Source organism: Ammospiza caudacuta, chromosome 28 (assembly GCF_027887145.1).
Source record: "Ammospiza caudacuta isolate bAmmCau1 chromosome 28, bAmmCau1.pri, whole genome shotgun sequence".
Taxonomy (NCBI): Eukaryota; Metazoa; Chordata; class Aves; order Passeriformes; family Passerellidae; genus Ammospiza; species Ammospiza caudacuta.
In genome coordinates this window covers 1,370,657-1,389,246 of record NC_080620.1, presented here as the reverse complement: position 1 = coordinate 1,389,246, position 18,590 = coordinate 1,370,657, and the positions used below count along the sequence as shown (strand labels likewise).

Below are 18,590 nucleotides of genomic sequence, written 5' to 3'. Positions count from 1 at the left end.
TGGTGTTCAGCGGGGCGCAGGGCCGAGCCCGGCTGCTCTCGCACAGGAATGGAACCGAGTGAATGTAGCTGAGCCCCCACCCCGGGCTGGGGACAGGGGGGTCGCAGCCGCCACCCCAGCGCTCCATGCCCGGGTGCGGCAGGAGCGGCAGGTGGTGCCTTCCTGCCCCCTCCCCCGCTGCCGAGCAGGGGCCCGACACCCCCGAAAACCCCTGAATTTGCCTTAAAACCCCCGCGTTCCGCCGGCTGGAGACCCCCGAGCTCCCTGGGGCTGAGAACTGACGCGGGTTGTGACAGCGGTGGGCGGGTGGCACCGGCATCGCTGCTGCTCGGGCATGAAGAAACGTCGTCGTCAACAGTTTTGAATTTTTGTTTGTTTGTTTGTTTTGGTTTTGTTCTTTTTTTTTCTTTTCTTTTCTTTCTTTTTTTTTTTTTTTTTTTTGGTGTCCAAAAGTATTAGAAGGGGGGTGACGGGGTGGTCGTGTCCCGCCGGGTTTCGCCCACAGTTGAGGCTGGTTTGAGGGTCCCGGACCCTTGGGGGGAGCCTTGGGAGACGCTTCTTGATGCAAGGTGCAGTATTGATTTCTGCAAGGACAATGCAAGGAGGGAATGGGGGCGGCGTCCAGCTGGGGGGGTGGGGGAATGAAATATTAGAATTAAAAAAAAAAGGGGGGGGGAAAGAAGACAAAATTTTAAAAAAAGAGAGAGAGGGTTTTTTAAATAGAAAAACAAAAAAAAAAAAAAAAAAAAAGAAGGGGGGGTTAAGGCTGGAGAAGGCTCAGCTCAAAGCAAAAAATATTAAAAAAATAAAAAAAGCATTTTTAAACGGTGACAGTGACAGCGGAGGGAGGGAGCGGGGGCACCGGGGCAGCTCCCTGGGCCAGCCCCGGGGAGGCGAGGGGCGCTGGCGCCTCTCGGGCCTGGACCCCCGCCCCGAGGAAGCCCCGGAGCCCCCCCTGTCCCCCCGGGGCCGCCCCTGCCCCGCTTTGCTGCCTCCCCACCCCGGGCCGGCTGCACCAAAACCCGCCCTCGGCAAGAAAAGCACCTTAAACCAAATTCAAAAAGGCAAAAAAGAATCAACTGGACGCCCCCCAGCCCGTCGGGCGGCACCGGGGGGGGCGTGCCGGGGTTTCCCCTTGCGGGGCCGGGGAGCCCCCCGTGGCCCCGGGGCTTTGCACTGCTCCCCGACACCCCCGGGGCCGCACCCCGGCTCTGCCCAAAGGGAATATGCAACACCCCCGGGCCCTCCGCGGGGGCGGGGGCACCGCTCATTTGTATTATTGCCATTTTTTTTATCATTCTCCCTTCTTTTTTTTTATCTTCTGGCGGCCTCGATGGCCACGGTCGGGGGGTGAGCGCAAAGCCGGGGGGGAGAGCGCCCCATCCCTGGGGAAGCTCTGGGGGTCCCCCGCAGGATGGGGATACGAGGGGGCTCCGCTCGACAATCACCGCGGGGGTTTCATGCACTACAGGCTCTCCTAGAGGGTTTTTAGTCGGGCTCGTCGGCTTAAAAAAATTAATTAAAAATAGTTCTTGTGACCTATAAATAAAACAAATAACCTGTACATATATATATATATATATATCTCCACATATATATATATGGGGCTGCAGGGCCGGGGGGGGGGCGCGGGCCCCCACACAGTTAAGGTACTTTAAATCGCAAAGGAATATATATATATATAAAATCTCATACATACATATATATATATATATATGTATATGTATATATATATATATGTCTTGTTTGGTGGAGTTTGGGCTTTTTCCTTTTTTTTTTTTTTTTTTTATTTTTTATTTTAGTTTTTGTTTGGTTCTGTTTTTGTTTTGTTTTGGTTGGTTTTTTTTTTTGTACTCGGAGTTTGGAATTTGCTGCTTTCTGCCCCACCCCGGGTATCCCACCACCGGCTGGGATGGTGCCCCTGGTGATGGGTGCCCCGGGAGAGGCCCATGGTGACCCTCTGGGTGCCCGTGGGTATCACTGTGGGTGCCCCACCTGGTGCCCGTGGGGGTCCCATTGGTGTTCCAGATGATGCCCCTCTGGGTGCCCCAGGTGATGCCCACGGGGGGCTCTCTGGGCACCCCAGGTGATGCCCACGGGGGCCTCTCTGGGTGCTCCAAGTGATGCCCACGAGGGCCTCTCTGGGTGCTCCAAGTGATGCCCACGGGTGCCTCTCTGGGTGCCCCGGGTGGTGCTCACGGGTGCCCCGCAGGGTGCCTCGAGCCGTACCCACCAACGCCGCTCCGGGTGCCCCTCTGGGTGCCCCAGGCGATGCCCAGGGGTGCCCGGTCCACGGGTGCCGCTCTGGGTACCGCGTGCCCCGCCGGGCGCCCCGCGCCATGCCCGGGGGCAGCGGGATGTAGAGCCGGGCTTGGGGGACATCCGACCCCTGGGCAAAGAGCGGCAAAAGGACAGAAACCGCCCCAAAAAGGCGCCGAGGCGGCAGCCGGCCGGACCGCGCCTCTTACCCAAACCAAAAATCCCGCCGCAGTGCCTCCGCGCCGCCGGCTGCCCCGGCCGCCTTTTCGGGGGGTCCCCGCTCCCCCGGGCCGGGGGCGCCCCCTCCCCGCAGTTATATTTTACTCGTTCGCCGGATTCTCGCTTTCGCTTTGCCGCAGCCGATACACACCGCGAGCGCACCAGGGCCGCGGGCCGGGGCCGGGCCCCCCGCGCCCCCCGCGCCCCCCGGCCCCGCATGGACCCCCCGACCCCCGCTCGCCTCCCTGGTGCTTCACGATATTTGATTATACCATTGTACGCAGCCATTACCGATAGCGCCGCTCCTGCCTACATACACTTACTGACCCTGATACGGATTTTGGGGGTTTTTTTTTTGGTTTTCTTTTTAGTTTTGTTTCTTTTGTTTTTGGTTTTGTTGTTTTTGGTTTTTTTCCCTTTTTTTTTTTTTTTGTTGTTGTTGTTGTTTCCCCCCCCCTCCCCTATGCAAAAAAGAGAAAAAAGAGACAAAAAAGAAGAAAAAAACAAAAAAGAAAAAACTGACACACAAAAAAAGATTAAAAAATGAAAACGAAAAAAAAAGACAAAAAAAAAAATGTATAAAAATTAAACAAGCTATGCTTCAACTCCAGCTCGCCTCCGCCCTTCCTTCGCTGCCCCGGGGGAACTGGGAAGCGGTGCCCAAGCGGGGGGACACGGGTGTCCCAGCGGGGCAGGGGGGCACGGGGGGCACTGGGGGCAGCAGAGCCCGCCCCGGGGGGGGCACCCAGAGGAGGGACCCCCCCATGGCCGCCCTTGGCCCGGCAGAGCAGGGGACGGAGCCGGGAGCCCGCAGGGGACAGGACACGGGTGACAGGACACGGGTGGGGACAGGACACGGGTGACAGGACACGGGTGACAGGACACGGGTGGGGACAGTACACGGGTGACAGGACACGGGTGACAGGACACGGGTGGGGACAGGACACGGGTGACAGGACACGGGTGACAGGACACGGGTGGGGACAGGACACGGGTGACAGGACACGGGTGGGGCAGCCGCGGCTCACGCGGGAGTTCGGAGCTGCCGCCGCCTCCTGTGCCTCAGACTTGGCCACGGGACGTCACCATCTCATGCGCGTGACGTCACCGCCTGGTGGTGTGACGTCACTGACGTCACCCGTAGATCGGCGTTGGCCGAAGCTGCGCTTCACCCCCACAGTGCCCACGGTGCCCAAGTGCTGCCCAGGACCCCACGCGTCCCCTCGGTGCCCACCCCTCGCTCCGGGCTGGCCTGGCAGCGATGGGGGCTGGACACCGGCCCCGCCCTGCCCAGGAACCGGCCATTGTCCCCCGCCCGAGTGGCACCCGGGGCTGCGGGACAGCCCCCTCCCCGCGCGGGGACACGACACGCCTGACGCCGGGGTAGGGTGGGGACACCTTTAGTGGGCACGTTTGGGGATGGGGCTCTCCTCGTCTCCCCGGGCCGGGACCCCGCCGGGCCAGGGTCGGGGGCACGGGGAGGCCCCGCTGCCGCCACCCTCCCGTTCAGCTCCCGGGGATCCGCGCCGGGTCTTGGTCCCAGCCGGGCCGGCCGCGGGCGGGAGGTGCCACGGTGGCCGCGGCTGTCGCCGAAACCCGGCGCGGATCCCCGGCCCGCGGACGGGAGGAGGGCGCGGTGCCCATCAGAGGGGCTCCGGAGCGGGCACGGGGATGCGGGGGCACTCAGAGCGACGTGGCCACGGGCTTGCTCTGCTCCCTGTCGTCCCTCAGCTCTTCCCAGTCCTCAGCAGCCGGGTTGACGTGGCCGGAGCGCTCCAGCCTGCGGGAGGGAGGGAACGTCGGTCAGCCGGGCGCTGCACCGGCACCGCCGCCCTGGCCCCGGTGTGCGGGAGGGTCCCGGTGCTGCCCCGCCGCACCCGGGCTGTGGTACCTGTCAGTCTCCAGGGTCTCCTGGTGGCCGTTCTCCTTCCTGCGAGGGGAGAGAGGCTGAACGGTGCCCGGGGACAGCCCTGCCCCAGCCCATGGCAACTTTCCACGCAGGTTTCCCCTGGCCAGCACCCCCTGCCCCCCACACCAATCCAACCTCTTCTTCCTGAGACTCCAGAGCCGGTTAATGAGCAGCACGACGAAGACAACGAAGAGGAAGACGACCACGGCGGTCAGGCCAATGAGCCACGGCTGCAGCACCTTGGGGCCCGTGCCTGCATGGCCAGGGGACAGGCAAGGGAAAAGACAGGATGGGGACAGCTTCAGGGGAGCTCCATCCTCCAGGGGATGGGACCCCCCATGGGATGGGACATTGGCACACACTCACTGCTCCCGCTCCCCAGTGTCCCTTGGGTACCAAAGAAGGCACTCCCGACACAGCTCACCTGTCCCCAGTGCAGTGGGGAGCACTGGGGCAGCAGGTGGGTGTCTCCAGATCTTCCTGCTCTGCCCCCAAAAGTTACTGTTGGAGCACTGGGACAGACTGGTCCCACTGGACAGGTTTCCCAGGAGCTGATCTGATGCTTGAGGGGAGACCTGGCCACCTCCCCCGGTACCCCAGGGCACAGAGTGGCACGGGGGCACTCACCAGTCTGTCCCTGGGCGGTGGAAGCGAGGACGAGCAGGAGCAGGAGCGACAGGGGCTGCAAGAGCTTCGGCATTTTTGGGCAGAGGCTGGGGAACGTCTGGAGCCTGCTCCTGGAGCTGAGCTTTTGTCACCTGCTGCTATCGTGCCTGCACTCTGCACCCAGGGCAACAGGTGCCTTTATTGGCCCCAAGAGGACAAAGTGGCTGCAAGCACCATGGCAACGTGACTCCTGTCACCCCTGGCAGGTGGTACCACTCCCCTGGCTCAGGCACTGGCACCCCACCACACCCAGCAGCCACCACCTCCGGGAGCAGCGTGGCAAAGGAGAGGCATGTCCCTGTGCCCAGGGCTGGGGACCACGCCAGGGTGGGCAGGTGGATGGAGGCGGGGACAGACAGGTGTGGGTGGGTGGGGGCACAGGTGGAAGGACAGATGGGTGATGGGGTGGAGAAGTGCCCACCCTGCCCGGTTCCCCTATCCCAGCTGGCAGAGCTGGGGCAGATCCCATGGGGATGGGGTGGCACAGAGGGGTGGGCAATGCCAGGCACCCCCAGCCCTCCCCTGGGCACGAGCCAGCTGCCCCCAGACAATCCCAGGTGGGAACAGGGATCCAGCCTCAGGCTGGGTTTAAGTCAGGGGCTGCAGGTCCATAAAACAGCCCCATGCCCAGTGCCCTCTCCCAGAACCCAAGTGAGGCTTCAGGGTGCTTTGTCCCCCAAGACTGGTTTGGGGCCACCTCTGGCAGTGCCAAGGCACTGAGGGGGTGGTGGAGGCACAGCCAGCCTCAGCATCCAGCTGTCCATCTGTCTGTCCCTACCCCTGTGCCCACGCTGACTTGGCCCATCCAGAGGGGTATCCATGTTTCTGTGTGCACCCGTGCCCCCTGCCACCATCGGCTGTGCCCCCACACCGAGGGGCACCCCCTTTATACACCCACGTGCCCATGGCCGGGGCTGGCATGGCTGTGCCAAGGAGTGCTGTTACCTCAGGCAAAGGTTGGGATGCCCCAGCCCTGCCACCCCCGTGCCGTGCTGGGCCAAGGGCTGAGCAGGGCTGGGACAAGTGGTGCCACACTGCACTGGTGTGACAGCCCAAGGGCTGAGCAGGGCTGGGACAAGTGGTGCCACACTTTATCGGTGTGACAGCCCAAGGGGAGCCCGAGAGCAGCGCCACGGCTGGCAGGGAGGGGGAGGCTCTGTGCCAGGGCTGGGCAGTGCCTACACCCAGGGCCATGCCGTGACGCGATGGCCAGGCAGGGTTGCAGGGTCCTGCTGTGGCAGGGGTGTCCCCTAAGCTAGAAGAATCTCTTCTTGGGGGGGTCAGCAAAGGAGACGGAGCTGCGGGGAGCGAGCAGCTGCAGCGGGATGTCCGTGCCGGGCAGGATTCCGCTGCCTTCATCCTCCACCTTCTGCTCCACCAGCACCTCATCCTCCTCCAGCCACTCTGCCTCCAGCACGGGGCCTTCGGCCATCTCTGCCTTCTCCTCCGGCTTGGGCCCAAATGCCCAGTCTGCAGGGGCACAGAGGGAGCTGGCAGCAGCCCCAGCCCTGCCACAGCCCAGCCTCAGCTGGGGGATCCCCCTGGCCCCCGCCCACCCCAAAGCCCGGCCCCGCTGTGGGGAGCACTCACCGGCAAAGTCGTGCACCAGGTCCTTGATAAGGTGCCCCACGATGGCATATGCCACCACCAGCACCAGCGTGGCTGCCATCATCAGGTAGAGCACATAGCGGGGCAGGTGGATGCTGTCCAGGGCAGGGGGCCTGTAGTCCACATACAGCACCCCGTCCTCCTCGGGGGGCGACTGCAGCAAGTGCCGAGGCCCCGGTGCCCCCCCGGTGCCAGGGAGGCCGACACCCCCTGCCAGGGCCATGGCCAGCTACCCCTGCAGCCCCACCCCGAGCCACTGCAGGGGGGGAGGTGGCATCAGAGTCCACAAGGCTCCTCGGTGCCGGCAGCTCACGGGGACAGCGGTGTCCCTACAGCTGGTGGCAGCGCCACTCACCCGGCGGCAGAGCTGCGTTGCTGAGGAGCTTAGCACCTGCTAATCCAGGCACAGCCGGGCTGCCTCAGCATGGGAGGTGACCAGGGGGCTCTGATGTGGGTCAGGGTCCCCAAATCCCGCTCCTCTGGGAGCACCGCTGGCACCCCTGCCCCTCTGGGAGTGAGGAGTCATGGACAGCTGGAGAATTCCCAAAGTCAGGAATGGGGAGGGATGCCCGAGGCCTTTCCTCCCTCCCCTGGGCTGGGTAAAATCCCTCAGCAGGCCCCGGATCCCTGGAGCAGATGGCTGAGATCCCAGAGGAAACAGCACCCTTGGAGCCCACGGGAGCAGGGATTTGGGGATGCCTCAGCCACAGGAGCTCCCACGGGGCCCCCTCTGCTGTACAGGGGAGCAGCCCGTGGCAAGAAGCTGTCACCTTCCCAGATGGCTGCCACGTGCCACCCCAGCACCCAGTGTCACCCCAGCACCCAGTGTCACTCAGTGTCACCCCAGCACCCAGTGTCACCTCCCCAGGGCAGAGCAGCCTGCAGAGGGGACCATGTTTCCCCCAAAAGCAATTCCCCCCACACCAAGAGGGTGCAGATTCTAGCCCAGACCAGCAGCAGCTATGAAGAAATCCCAAACCCTCCCAGCAGAGGCTGAAGGTGCTGGTGGAGTTCAGTCCCGAGTCAAGGCTCAAGGCTGAGTCCTGCTCCAGCCCAGCACCTCCCAGCTCTGCTGCACCAGGGCACCCCTGCCCAGATCTCAGCCTCAGAAATGCATTTTGTTCTGATTTTGTCTTAAAAGGTGTTGGGAGAGCAGAGACAAATGTTGGCACAGAATGATTGGGAAACAACCCTGCAAGGTGTGAGTGAGTCACTGTGGCAAAGCTGGGGAGCAAAGGTGGGGGCAGCCGAGGTGGGAAGTGGGGACAAAGAAGAGCCTGGCAAGCTCCAGGGTGCTGGAGCCCACGTGCCAGCAAGGGAACAGTGGGAATGATAACGTGGCCTTGGGGAAGGCACCCATCTATCTCACTGTGCTGGGCATGGATATGACACGGGGGGGACACCCCAAAGTGCCACCTGGGTCCTGCCCATCACCCAGGGGCTACGGAGGGTGAGGGAAGGGGGACAAGCAACCCATAACAGCTGCTGACTCCAAACAGTGTGAAAACATCAGATGTTTGTCCTCAGTGCTGGGGAAGGGCAGTCTGGAACCCGTCACCCTCCACATGGCACACAGGTGACCCTACCCACAGCACTCAGGTCCATGTCACTGACTCTTGCTGTGTACAGGTGACCAAAACTGGTCATATCTTGACTAAGAGCCCTTTCCACAGGGTCTTGAACTGGGTCAGAGTGGGCCATGGCCAGGGCTGCCCCTTGGCTGTGGCCCTGAGCACCAGAGCCCTGGGGATGCTGAGCTGGCTTTGGGGACTAAGAGGATTGAGCCTGGGAGTGACTGACAGGGAGCCCTTGGACAAGGGGAAAAGGGATGCCCAGCAGGATGCCAGGCCCTGCAGGGCAGTGGGACCTACCAGGGCACTTCAGACAGATCATCCTCCTCCCCAGGGCTGGGAGTTTCACCTCATGCCATCAGGGACCCCACTCCCTGTTCCTCCCAATGTGGCTGGACTCGATTTTAAAGGTCCTTTCCCATCTCAATGGTTCTATGACTTCACTTTGGCAGCCCCCAGCCTCCTGCCCAGGGCTTGACCCCATGGCAGTGGGGGCACTGCACACCTGGGCACAGGTAAATCACAGCTCGATTCACTCCAGCTTCCTCTGCCAGTGCTTTATTCCTTGCCAAACCCCAAACCCCAGTGCCCAGGCTGGGCTGACTGAGGGATTTGGGTGCCAGCAGCAGCCTCAGCTCTCCTGGCCCTGGTTAAACACAGTGGAAAGCCCAGGCAGGCTCTGCCTCACCCTGCCCACCCTAATGGCAGCGCCCTTCCCTGCAGAAAAAAATCCAGCCATATCTTCCCAACTCTGCCATGAAACAACCCCCATCCTGGGGCAGAGGCTGCCACAGGCTCAGCTCCAGCTTGTCCCAACAGGAGAAGCCAAACCCACAGCACGGGTGAGGAGGGCCCCAGCTCGGCACCACCACCGAGAGCAATTTCAAAGCATCCCAACACCACAGCCCACAAGAGCGGGTGCCCAAAGCCCATCCTAGCCCCCAGCAAAGCTCAGCTGTGGAGAACGGAGCTGCCAACGGGGCAGCACCAACCCAGGGCAGGCCCAGGCCCTGCAGGGCCGCAGCAGGCTCCGACGCGCCAAGCTGAGCCCACCTGGTCCGAGCCCCGAGCCACGCCGCGGGCGGGCAGCGCCGATCCTGGCAGGGAAAAGGGGCAGATCCAGGAAACAGCGGCTGGCGAGGAGCGCCGGGGAGGCAAGTAGCAGCTCAGCCCGGATTTGGAGGGAAAAGGTGCTTGTAATTGTGCCAGAGAGCAAACCCGGTCCCTCCCGCAGCTCGGCAAGGCACGGATCCGCCGGCGGCGGCACGAGGGGGCGGCAGGCGGCACACCCAGCTCGCTGCCCCCAGCCCGGGCTCAGGAGGAGGCCTGCAGCTTGCAGAGCCCGTCGGCGTACTGGAACTGGGCGCCGTTCTCGTACTCGTACATGTCCAGGGCCACCTGGCAGCTCTCGCGCACCACGCGCTCCTCGTCGCTCGCGAAGGCGCGCAGGGCGCGCAGGCAGCCGGGCCGGGCGATGGAGCCCAGCGCCTCGGCGCACTCGTGCCGCACCATGGCGCTCTCGGCGCGGCTGCACAGCGCCGCCGTCAGCTGGGGCACGCACGCCTCGTCCTGCAGCTGCCCCAGCACGTAGCCGATCTCGTGGCGGAACAGCGCGCTGCCGCAGCGCAGCCCTGCGGGAGGTGAGGGGGACAGTGAGCTGGCACGCCCCAAAATTCACCAGGATGCCCCAAAACGCGCCAGGACGCCTGGATGGAGCCCCTACCTGAAAGCTGGGGATGCCAAGGGTCACCACCCCAACCCTACAGGAAGGGGTGTCCCACCCTGCTCCCTGATCCCACCCTGCTCCCTGATCCCACCCTGCTCCCTGATCCCACCCTGCTCCCTGATCCCAGCCCTGCTCCCTGATCCCAGCCTGCTCCCTGATCCCAGCCCTGCTCCCTGATCCCAGCCTGCTCCCTGATCCCAGCCCTGCTCCCTGATCCCACCCTGCTCCCTGATCCCAGCCCTGCTCCCTGATCCCAGCCTGCTCCCTGATCCCACCCTGCTCCCTGATCCCAGCCCTGCTCCCTGATCCCAGCCTGCTCCCTGATCCCAGCCCTGCTCCCTGATCCCAGCCCTGCTCCCTGATCCCAGCCTGCTCCTTGATCCCAGCCTGCTCCCTGATCCCACCCTCCTCGTTGATCCCACCCTGCTCCCTGATCCCACCCTGCTCCCTGATCCCAGCCCTGTCCCTGTGCCTCCTTTGATGGCAGAACCCACACCCCCAGCAGAGCTACTGCTTCCCCACCTACCCAGATTCTGCCCCACCATGTGATGTTCCAGGCCATGGCAGCATGGCCAGGGACCCCAAGCAGCTGGAGCAGGAGCTGACAGATCCCACTTTATGGAGCTCAACAGGCCCAGATGGCTGGAGAGCCTGACCCACTTCCCTCAGGCTGGGGGTGGGTCCAAACAGTTCCTGGACTGTGGCCTGTCCTTTTCCCACGCAGGGATATTCCCCTCTCCAGAACTATTCCCAAACACCAGCAGCCCCTGACATTCCAGGCCAGGAGAGCATGACCCCAAACCCCCAGGCCAGACTCGTCCCAGACCCTCATCACAGCCAATGCCCTCCCTCCCTCAGGGAAGGGGGTCTGGAGGGTGGCAAGGGGACTCTGGAACACCAGAGACCACCCAGCACTCTGTGATGTAGCCAGGAACAGCAGCCCTAGCCACAAACACGTGAGAACAGCTCTGCACTCCTGGATTTGGGAAGGGCTCGTCCCAGATTAGCCTGGACAGACCCACAGCAAGGCCAGGCCCTCACCTTCTGCCAGTGCCAGCACAGCAGCCTGGCCCCCCACGTTCCGCAGCGCAAACATGGCCCGGTAGCGCTCAAACAGCTCCTGGGACTCATCCAGGAGGATCTCCCGGAGCTTGGCGACATCTGTCTCCTCTGCGGGGGGAGCAGGATCCACAGAGCGGTACGGGCTGCTGCCTGCCTGCTCCTTGTTGTTCTGCAGCCACTCCAGCCTCCTCACGGCCAGCTGACACGTCTCTGCCACCTGTGGGGACAGGGACACTGCCCTGCCTGCACAACAGCACTGGACAGCGCCAGAGGCAGCCCAGCACACAGCAGATGTCACTGCCATGTCCCCACCCCCCTAGCCTCGGAGGGACCCGCCTCCGAGACCAGCGGTGCTGATCCGGGAGGAAATGGCCCCTCGGGAAGCTCACCTCGACCACGGGATCCTGGGAATAGCGTTTCAGGACATCCAGCACCTCGGGGTTCCCAATGGCACCCAGGGCTTCACCTGAAGGATGGATCAGGATGTAATCAGGGTGTCTGTGTGAGAAGAACCCTGCTGTGTCCTCTGGCAATGCCTTGCTTTGCTCTAAAGCACAGACACGGGCCGAATTGACCGATCCCAAATGGGGCAAACACGGGCACAGGCCAGACTGACCAATTCCAATCAGGACAAACATGACAGGAGAAGCCTGGCCAACCTGTCCTGTCAGGTGTGGCCAGGGAAGCTGGTGAGGTGTTACGTGACTCAGGGTTTGACATCCAAGCCAGATCAGGCCCCCACGAGCTGCCCTGTCCAGTGGGGGAAGCACCCCAAGCCCCACTTGCCAGCCAGCCCCCTTCCCTGCCCCCAGAGCCGCAGGAGCCGCTGCCGTACCTGCCTCGTGCCTGACCATGGGCTCCTGGGCCGTGTCCTCCAGCACGCGGATGAGCACCGGGATGGCGGCCTCGTCCTGCATCTGGCCCAGGCAATAGGCCAGTTCGTGCTTCAGCAGCGCCGAGCTGTCCCCAAAGGCGCGGCTGATCCACTCCACGGCCGCGCGGCCGCCCAGGTTGCGCAGGGTGAAGAGGGCCCGGAACCGGGCGGGCAGCGGCTGCGCCGCGTCCACCAGCGTGCGGCCGATGGCCTCCACCTCCTGCTCCGTCACCATGGCGCGGGCGGCTCCGAGCACGCTCGGGGCTCCGGGGGGCTCCTCGGTCACACTCCTGCGTCCGGAGAAGGGAGTCAAGGTGCGCCCTCAGCCGCCAGCGGGGGCAGGGCGGGCGGGAAGGGCCGCGGCCCGGTCTGTGCCGGAGAACCGGACCCGGGGCTGAACCCAGAGCGCGTGTCCTCGGACACTCGGTTTCGCCGGATACCCGGGGCGGACATAGACCGCCTGCCGCAACCGCGCCAGACGGAGCCGCCGAGCCAGCGGGAGCGGGGCCCGAGAGGAGCGGCCGGGCCGGGGGATCCCGGGGGGTTCGGGGAGGGCCCGGCGGTACCGGCACCGCACTCACCGCGCGCCGCCATCTTGCTGCTCCGCCACGTGACCGCCCCGCGGCCGCGCCTGCGCAGTACGCACGGGCGGGGCCGGCCGCGAGGGGGCGCTGCCGCCCCTCCGGCTGAGGGCGCTGCGGCCGCCAGGGGGCGCTGCGGGAGGGGCAGGGCCGCTGCCGCCATGGCCGGGCCCCGTCACGGAGCGCGGAGCCGGGCGGGGCCGCGGAACGGAGCCACAGACACTCCGGAGAGTGACAGGGGCTGCCAGGCTGGGCAAGGCCCACCCTGAGAGGGGCTGGGGTGTTCCAAGGAGGGCAGAATTCTTCTGGAGAGGGGCAGGAGATGCCAGGCTGGCCAAACTCCTCTGGAGAGAGGCTGAGGCTGCCAGGCTGAGCAAACCCCTCCAGAGAGGGGCTGGGGATGCCAGATTGGGCAAGGCCCACCCTGAGAGGGCGTGGGAGTGTTCCAGGCTGGGAGAAATCCCACCAGAGAGGGTTCAGGCAGTGCCAGGCTGGGTAAACCCCACCCTGAGAGGGACCTGGGCGCGAGACTGGACAAAATCTCTCAGGAGAGGGGTCAGGGATGCCAGGCTGGGCAAAATCCCGCTGGAGAAGAACCAGGGATGCCAGGCTGGGCAAACCTCTCCAGAGAGTTCAGGGTCAGGGTGTCAGGGTGTTCCAGGCTGGGCAAACCTGTCTGGAGAGAGTCCAGGTGTGCCAGGCTGAGCAAAACCCCTCAGGAGAGGGGCTGGGGGGTGCTAGGCTGGACAAACCCTCAGGGCAGCACATCCCTGAGTTTGTGGATGCAATTTAATTCCAGGCTGGCGTCAGCCCTTGCAAGCCACTGCTCCGCCTCTTCCTTCCCTCTCCTTCCTATGTGTGTTTACACAGCAAGTTTCAAACCTCCAAAGGAGTTCTGCCTTATTTCAAGGCTCCTGCTGATTTTGGTCTAATGGAGAGGCTTTGAGACAGAGGAAAGGGAGACCCCAGCAGCCGCCCCCTCCCAGCGCGAATCCCCACTGTACTCCCACAGCACACAACACACCACCAAACAGTTTAGATCCTGGGAGAGAGAATGGGCACAAAATACATTCCACTGCCTGAAACCTGCACAGCGAACCCAGCACGAGCGTGACACGGCCGCCCCTCCCCGCCCTGGGCCCGCCTGGTACAGCTGGAAGCACTGGGCCAGTTTGCCAGAGTCCCCAGTGAGTCTGCAAGCAGGGATGTGCAGGGCAGCTGCTCCTGGGCCATCAGCCCTCCCCGCAGCTCTCGAAGTACTGGCACATCAGCTCACGCACTTGCTCGGCCCGGTTGTCCTCCATGGCGGCCGGCGCGGGCTGGCAGGGCTTGGGCAGCTCGGTGGGCTCGGCACCCTCCAGCCACTCCTCGTTGAAGGGGTTGTCGTGGGCCTCGCAGACGTTGTGCAGGATGCAGCAGGCGAGGACCAGGGTGGGCAGCAGCTCCAGGCTGCAGTCGTCGCACTTGAGGAGGATCTGCCAGCGCGCCTTGAGGCGCAGGAAGGCGTTCTCGATCACACTGTGGGCCCGCTTCAGGCGGTAGTTGAACTGCAGCTGGCGCTGGGTCAGGTTCTCGTCCTCCTGGTAGGGCTTGAGGATCCAGTCCTGCAGGGGGTACGTGGCATCGCCCAGCAGCACATACTTCTGCGCCTTCCCCATGAAATGCTTGGGAGGGTTGGGGCACAGCCGGCCCTCCTTGGCCAGCACCCACAGGCTGGAGCTCTCCAGGACCGCGCTGTTCTCCATGCTGCCTGGGAAGGCGGTGGAGACGTCCCAGAACTGGCCCAGCCCGTCCACGGTGGCCTGAGTGAGGATGGAGTGCCAGCCCTGGCCGTTGCAGTAGTCGGAGGTGAGGCGCAGGGGCGGGTGGATGGGGATGTGCAGGCTGTCCAGCGCCCCGATGCAGTGCGGGAAGCCCCAGCGCGTGCAGAAGATGCGCGCCATGTTCTCCAGCTCCTTCTCGTCGGGCAGCCGCAGGTAAAGCGGCTTCAGCAGCAAGACCACGGCGTAGCTCACCTCCCGCACACAGCTCTGCACCGTGGAGGGCCCCACGCCGAAGAGCGGGCTCAGAGTCTGGTACTCCACGTTGGTGGCCAAGTGCCACAGGGCCACGGCCACCCTCTTCTCCAGCGGCAGGGTTGGGTGGAAGTGCGCACTGTGCGGAGCCAGCCCAGGCCGCAGCTGGTTGCAGATGTAGAAAAAAGTCTCCTTGGACATCCGAAACTTCTCCAGCCAGTCCTGGGGCCCAAACTCCTTCAGGACCACCTGCTCCCACCAGTCCGTGCTCCTGAGGCTGGGCCAGGCGCGGGGGTAGAAGCAGCAGCTGGTTCTCCTCCGGTGAGCGATGAGGAGCTGCAGTGCAGGCGGGAGACAACAGCAGTGTGAGACAGCACTTCCCTGCACCTCACTGGGAACCCCTTCTGAAGACCACCCCGCTCAAGAGACTTGCTCGAGGCAGGAGGATGGCCAGTGCCAGGTGGCCAGTGGTCCCAACTGGTCTAACACCAGTCAAATCTTCCTGTTCCTGGGAAACCTCACTGCAAACTCACCAGGCAGTAGGTGTGACTCCAGACAAGATGCTCAGGTGTTGCAGATGGAGCTTTCTGGAAAAGCCCTTTTTTGGGGTGGCCATTCCCTCTGGGGGTTTGTATTTTAATGAGCATTGCTGGATTTCCAGCCACTGAGGGAACTGTGGGCTAAGTCCCAATTTGGAAGGGAGAGAGAGCATCCCTCAAAGGTGGGAATCATGATTTGAAAGGCGAAGCTCCTGGCCCTTCCACAAGAATTGATTTTCTGTTATTAAATTCTACAATGCAACTTTAAACTAAAAAGGGGCTTTGGTCACCTTCTTCAGCGGCTGCCCAGGCCAGCAGGTTCCTCATGTTCCCCCTCCAGCTTGTCCTTGCAGCCAGGGATCCCTTGTATCCCCCAATGCATTCCCTCACCTTTGATGTCACCCCCGTGTCCGCTGCATCCAGCATCCTTTGTGTCCCGGATCACATCCCATGTCTCTCAAGTCCCATCCTTTGTGTCCCTCTTTTTGTGTCCCACAGAACTCCCACGTTCCGCATCCTTTGTGATGTCTGTGTCCATGTGTCCTTCCTGTCCCACATCCCGTGTTTTGGGTCTCACATGTCCCCCACCCTCTATGTCCCCCTTGTGACTTCCCCATGCTCCCCATCCTTTCCATCACTGTCCTTTGCATCCTTCTCCCCCCATCAATGTTTTGTGCTCCCGTGTACCCCGCGCCCCGAATCCCCCATGTCCATGTGTTCCGTGTCCCCATCCTGTGTCCCCGGGATCTGTACCGCATCCCCCATCCTCCGTGTCGCCGTGACCTCCGCTCGTCTCCCGTGTCCCCCACCCTCTGTGTCCCCGTGATTTCGGTGACCCTGCCATCCTTTGTGTCCCCGCGATCCCCACGTACCCCCGCACCCTCCGTCCCCCGTGACCCCGTCCCCGCCTGCGGTTGTCCCCAGGTCCCGGCGGCCCCGCCCCGGTCACCGTCATGAGCCGCTTCTGCCGCTGGCTGTAGTAGTGCCGGAGCCAGGCTCGCCGCTGCGGCCCGTCCCAGCCCCCGGCGCCGCCGCCGCCGCTGCCGCCGCCGCTGCCGGTGCCGTTCCCGGCCATGGCCCCGGCGCGCCGCCGCCGCCGCCGCCGCGCCAGCGCGCACAGGAGCACCAGCAGCCGCTCCCGCATTTTCAAATCGGGAGCCGGGGCCGCCCTGGAAGTGATCGGCGGCGGGGTCACGGTGGCACCGGGGGCGGGACGGGGTGGTGCCGCTCCGCTCCGCGCGGCACGGCTCTGCACGGCAGCGTACAGCTATGCCCATCCCTGCCTGCAGATCACCGTACGGACGTGTCCGTCCACACCGCACCGCACCGTCCTGCCCATCCCCACCGCATCCCCACAGCACCATCATGCCATCCCACAGCATCACCATCCCTATCCCCATCCCCATCATCCCCATCATCCCCATCATCCCCATCATCCCCATCATCCCCATCATCCCCATCATCCCCATCATCCCCATCATCCCCATCCCCACAGCACCATCATCCCCATTCCCATCCCGACAGCACCACCATCCCTATCCCCATCCCCATCCCACACCATCCCCATTCCCACAGCACCATCAACCCCATCCCACAGCATCACCATCCCTATCCCCATCCTCATCATCCCCATCCCCACAGCACCATCATCACCATCCCACAGCACCACCATCCCTATCCCCATCCCACAGCATCCCCAACCCCACAGCACCACCATCCTCATCCCCACAGCACCAACATCCCCATCCCTACAGCACCATCATCTCCATCCCCATCCCCATCCCCATCATCCCATCCCCACATCACCAACATCCCCATCCTCGTTCCTGCCTCTCTGCACATCAGCTCTGCCATCTCCATCCCCACCACCATCACCACCTCTCACCAAACCACACCATCCCACCATCCCCACCCTCACCACCATCCCCATCCCACCCCATTCCCTTCCCGCCTCCAGGCTGGGCTGGAAAAGCCTCACTGGGCTCAGCTGCAGCAAGGACTGGCACTACAGAAACAAGGAAAACCGCAACAACAAAATCCCAAATCTGCCTTGGATTTGCGGGAAGGCTAGAAAAGGCTGGAAAAGACTGGAAAAAGCTCACTGGGTTCAGCTTGGGCAAGGACTGGCACCAGAACGGCAAAAGGCCCAAGCACAGACAGGCAGTGCCAGTGCCCTGCTGGTGCCCAGTGAAAGGAATAATATGAATGTGTCTTTACAAACAGACTGTGTGAATCTGCTTGTAGATAGGGCCAGGGACTTGTAGATAAGGAAGTAACTGGAGAAACCATCAGTTTCAAAAAGTGTTACTAATTCACAAGGACTGCTGCTCAGCCAAGGTCCTGCTAAACCCCGAACTTGGAGAAGAAGAACAAAGACAATAGAATTAATATCATATGTTAAACAAAGGGGGGGATGCATATTAGAGGGGGACATACAGTAGGCAATTCAGGAAGTTTGAAGTTTCTCCACCTCAGCCAGTGGAGAAAGGGAGAGGCTGATGTGGCCATGAAAATTAGGATAAAAAGGAGGCTGCATCCCCCAACAATCCGAGAGGCCCCGTGGGAAATGCCCCATGGTCTCTCCCTTTGCTCATGAATAAAGTTACAGGACTCCTCTGTCTCCTTTTTGGACATAAACCTCTGGAATCTTGAATTTTTCTGTACACCTGGGAGTAATGCCAGGGCCTGGATGGTACCCCAAAGGTGGTGCCTGCTCTCCCAAAGTCTGTTGGGTTTCCAGACTGCCATGGCAGGGCAGATCCCACAGGTCTCCTGAGGCAATGGACAATGTGGGGGTGCTGCAGGGAAGTTTCTGGGTTCCTCAAGGCCCAAGCCCAGGATCTGCTAGTTCTGGAGGCATTTTGGGCACCACAAGATCAGGAGGATCCATTGCCCATAAGGATATTGGAGAGTGCCCAAATGAGGGACAGGGAGCTGGGGAAGGGCTGAGGAGCAGCTGAGGGCACTTGGCTCGTTCAGCTGCAGCCCAGGAGACTGAGGGGAGGCTCCTCGGGGGCTGCAGCTCCTCCCCAGGGCAGGCACAGGGGCAGGGGCTGAGCTCTGCTCTGGCACAGGGACAGGAGCCCAGCAAGGGCTGCAGCTGTGCCAGGCCTTGGCATGGAGCTCAGGGCAAGGTTCTGCCCCCCGAGGCTGCTGGGCACTGCCCAGGCTGCCCAGGGAATGGTGCCAAGGCTGCCAGAGCTGCAGGAGCTCTCAGGGGTGCTGAGGGTGGGGGTATTGGGGTGGCTCTGCAGGGACAGGGGCTGCACTGATCATTCCTCTGGGTCCCTCCCAGCTCAGGGTATTCTATGAATGATTTTATTCCTTCTCAGGACTGCAGCTATCAGGTGTTTCTTGTTGAAAATAACATACAAGGGAGCCTTAAAGAGAGACTTGATTGTTATGGGAGGCTGAGCTGCATGATTGATAACCCAGGAGTCCAAGGTTAATATCAGGGATTGCATGCAGCTTGCTGCATTGCTGCAGTAGGGCCAGAATGGGTGGCTGTCCTGTGCAGGGTAACAGTGAGATGGTCACTGGTGTCACCAGAGCAGTCTGGGG

General features: G+C 62.6%; 4 protein-coding genes across 4 annotated transcripts; all 4 read right to left on the bottom strand.

Moving 5' to 3' along the window:
* Positions 1–4,161: 4,161 nt before the first annotated feature.
* On the bottom strand, positions 4,162–6,247 carry SMIM24 (small integral membrane protein 24). Its single transcript, XM_058821324.1, is given in 7 exon segments — positions 4,162–4,258; positions 4,370–4,408; positions 4,523–4,640; positions 5,015–5,095; positions 5,098–5,169; positions 5,172–5,217; positions 6,236–6,247. Coding segments are annotated over 7 exon segments (465 nt in total).
* A 61-nt stretch (positions 6,248–6,308) lies between these two features.
* Positions 6,309–6,884, bottom strand: SMIM44 (small integral membrane protein 44). The gene is made up of 2 exons (XM_058821323.1): positions 6,644–6,884; positions 6,309–6,523 (listed from the first exon to the last, which is right to left on the bottom strand). The coding sequence occupies exons 1-2, from the start codon at positions 6,882–6,884 to the stop codon at positions 6,309–6,311; spliced, it is 456 nt and encodes a 151-aa protein (XP_058677306.1).
* Positions 6,885–8,783: 1,899 nt separating this feature from the next.
* Positions 8,784–12,501, bottom strand: DOHH (deoxyhypusine hydroxylase). The gene is made up of 5 exons (XM_058821134.1): positions 12,476–12,501; positions 11,856–12,184; positions 11,410–11,486; positions 11,000–11,237; positions 8,784–9,863 (listed from the first exon to the last, which is right to left on the bottom strand). Exons 2-5 carry the CDS (start codon positions 12,127–12,129, stop codon positions 9,547–9,549), a joined length of 906 nt encoding a protein of 301 aa, XP_058677117.1. The 5' UTR covers positions 12,130–12,184; positions 12,476–12,501; the 3' UTR covers positions 8,784–9,546.
* Positions 12,502–13,526: 1,025 nt separating this feature from the next.
* Positions 13,527–16,173, bottom strand: LOC131569093 (uncharacterized). Its single transcript, XM_058821322.1, has 2 exons — positions 15,979–16,173; positions 13,527–14,826 (listed from the first exon to the last, which is right to left on the bottom strand). Exons 1-2 carry the CDS (start codon positions 16,171–16,173, stop codon positions 13,708–13,710), a joined length of 1,314 nt encoding a protein of 437 aa, XP_058677305.1. The 3' UTR covers positions 13,527–13,707.
* Between the last annotated feature and the right edge of the window lie 2,417 nt (positions 16,174–18,590).

Bases quoted from the DNA above. Each gene is read 5' to 3' on its own strand.
- LOC131569093 (XM_058821322.1), bottom strand. From the start codon at position 16,173: ATGCGGGAGCGGCTGCTGGTGCTCCTGTGCGCGCTGGCGCGGCGGCGG. The intron at 14,827-15,978 runs GTGACCGGGGCG...CCTGCACTGCAG, and splicing joins GGCAGAAGCGGCTCATGACG to CTCCTCATCGCTCACCGGAG.
- SMIM44 (XM_058821323.1), bottom strand. From the start codon at position 6,884: ATGGCCCTGGCAGGGGGTGTCGGCCTCCCTGGCACCGGGGGGGCACCG. The intron at 6,524-6,643 runs GTGAGTGCTCCC...GTGCCCCTGCAG, and splicing joins CCTGGTGCACGACTTTGCCG to ACTGGGCATTTGGGCCCAAG.
- DOHH (XM_058821134.1), bottom strand. From the start codon at position 12,129: ATGGTGACGGAGCAGGAGGTGGAGGCCATCGGCCGCACGCTGGTGGAC. The intron at 11,487-11,855 runs GTACGGCAGCGG...TCCATCCTTCAG, and splicing joins CATGGTCAGGCACGAGGCAG to GTGAAGCCCTGGGTGCCATT. The intron at 11,238-11,409 runs GTGAGCTTCCCG...CTGTCCCCACAG, and splicing joins CCCAGGATCCCGTGGTCGAG to GTGGCAGAGACGTGTCAGCT.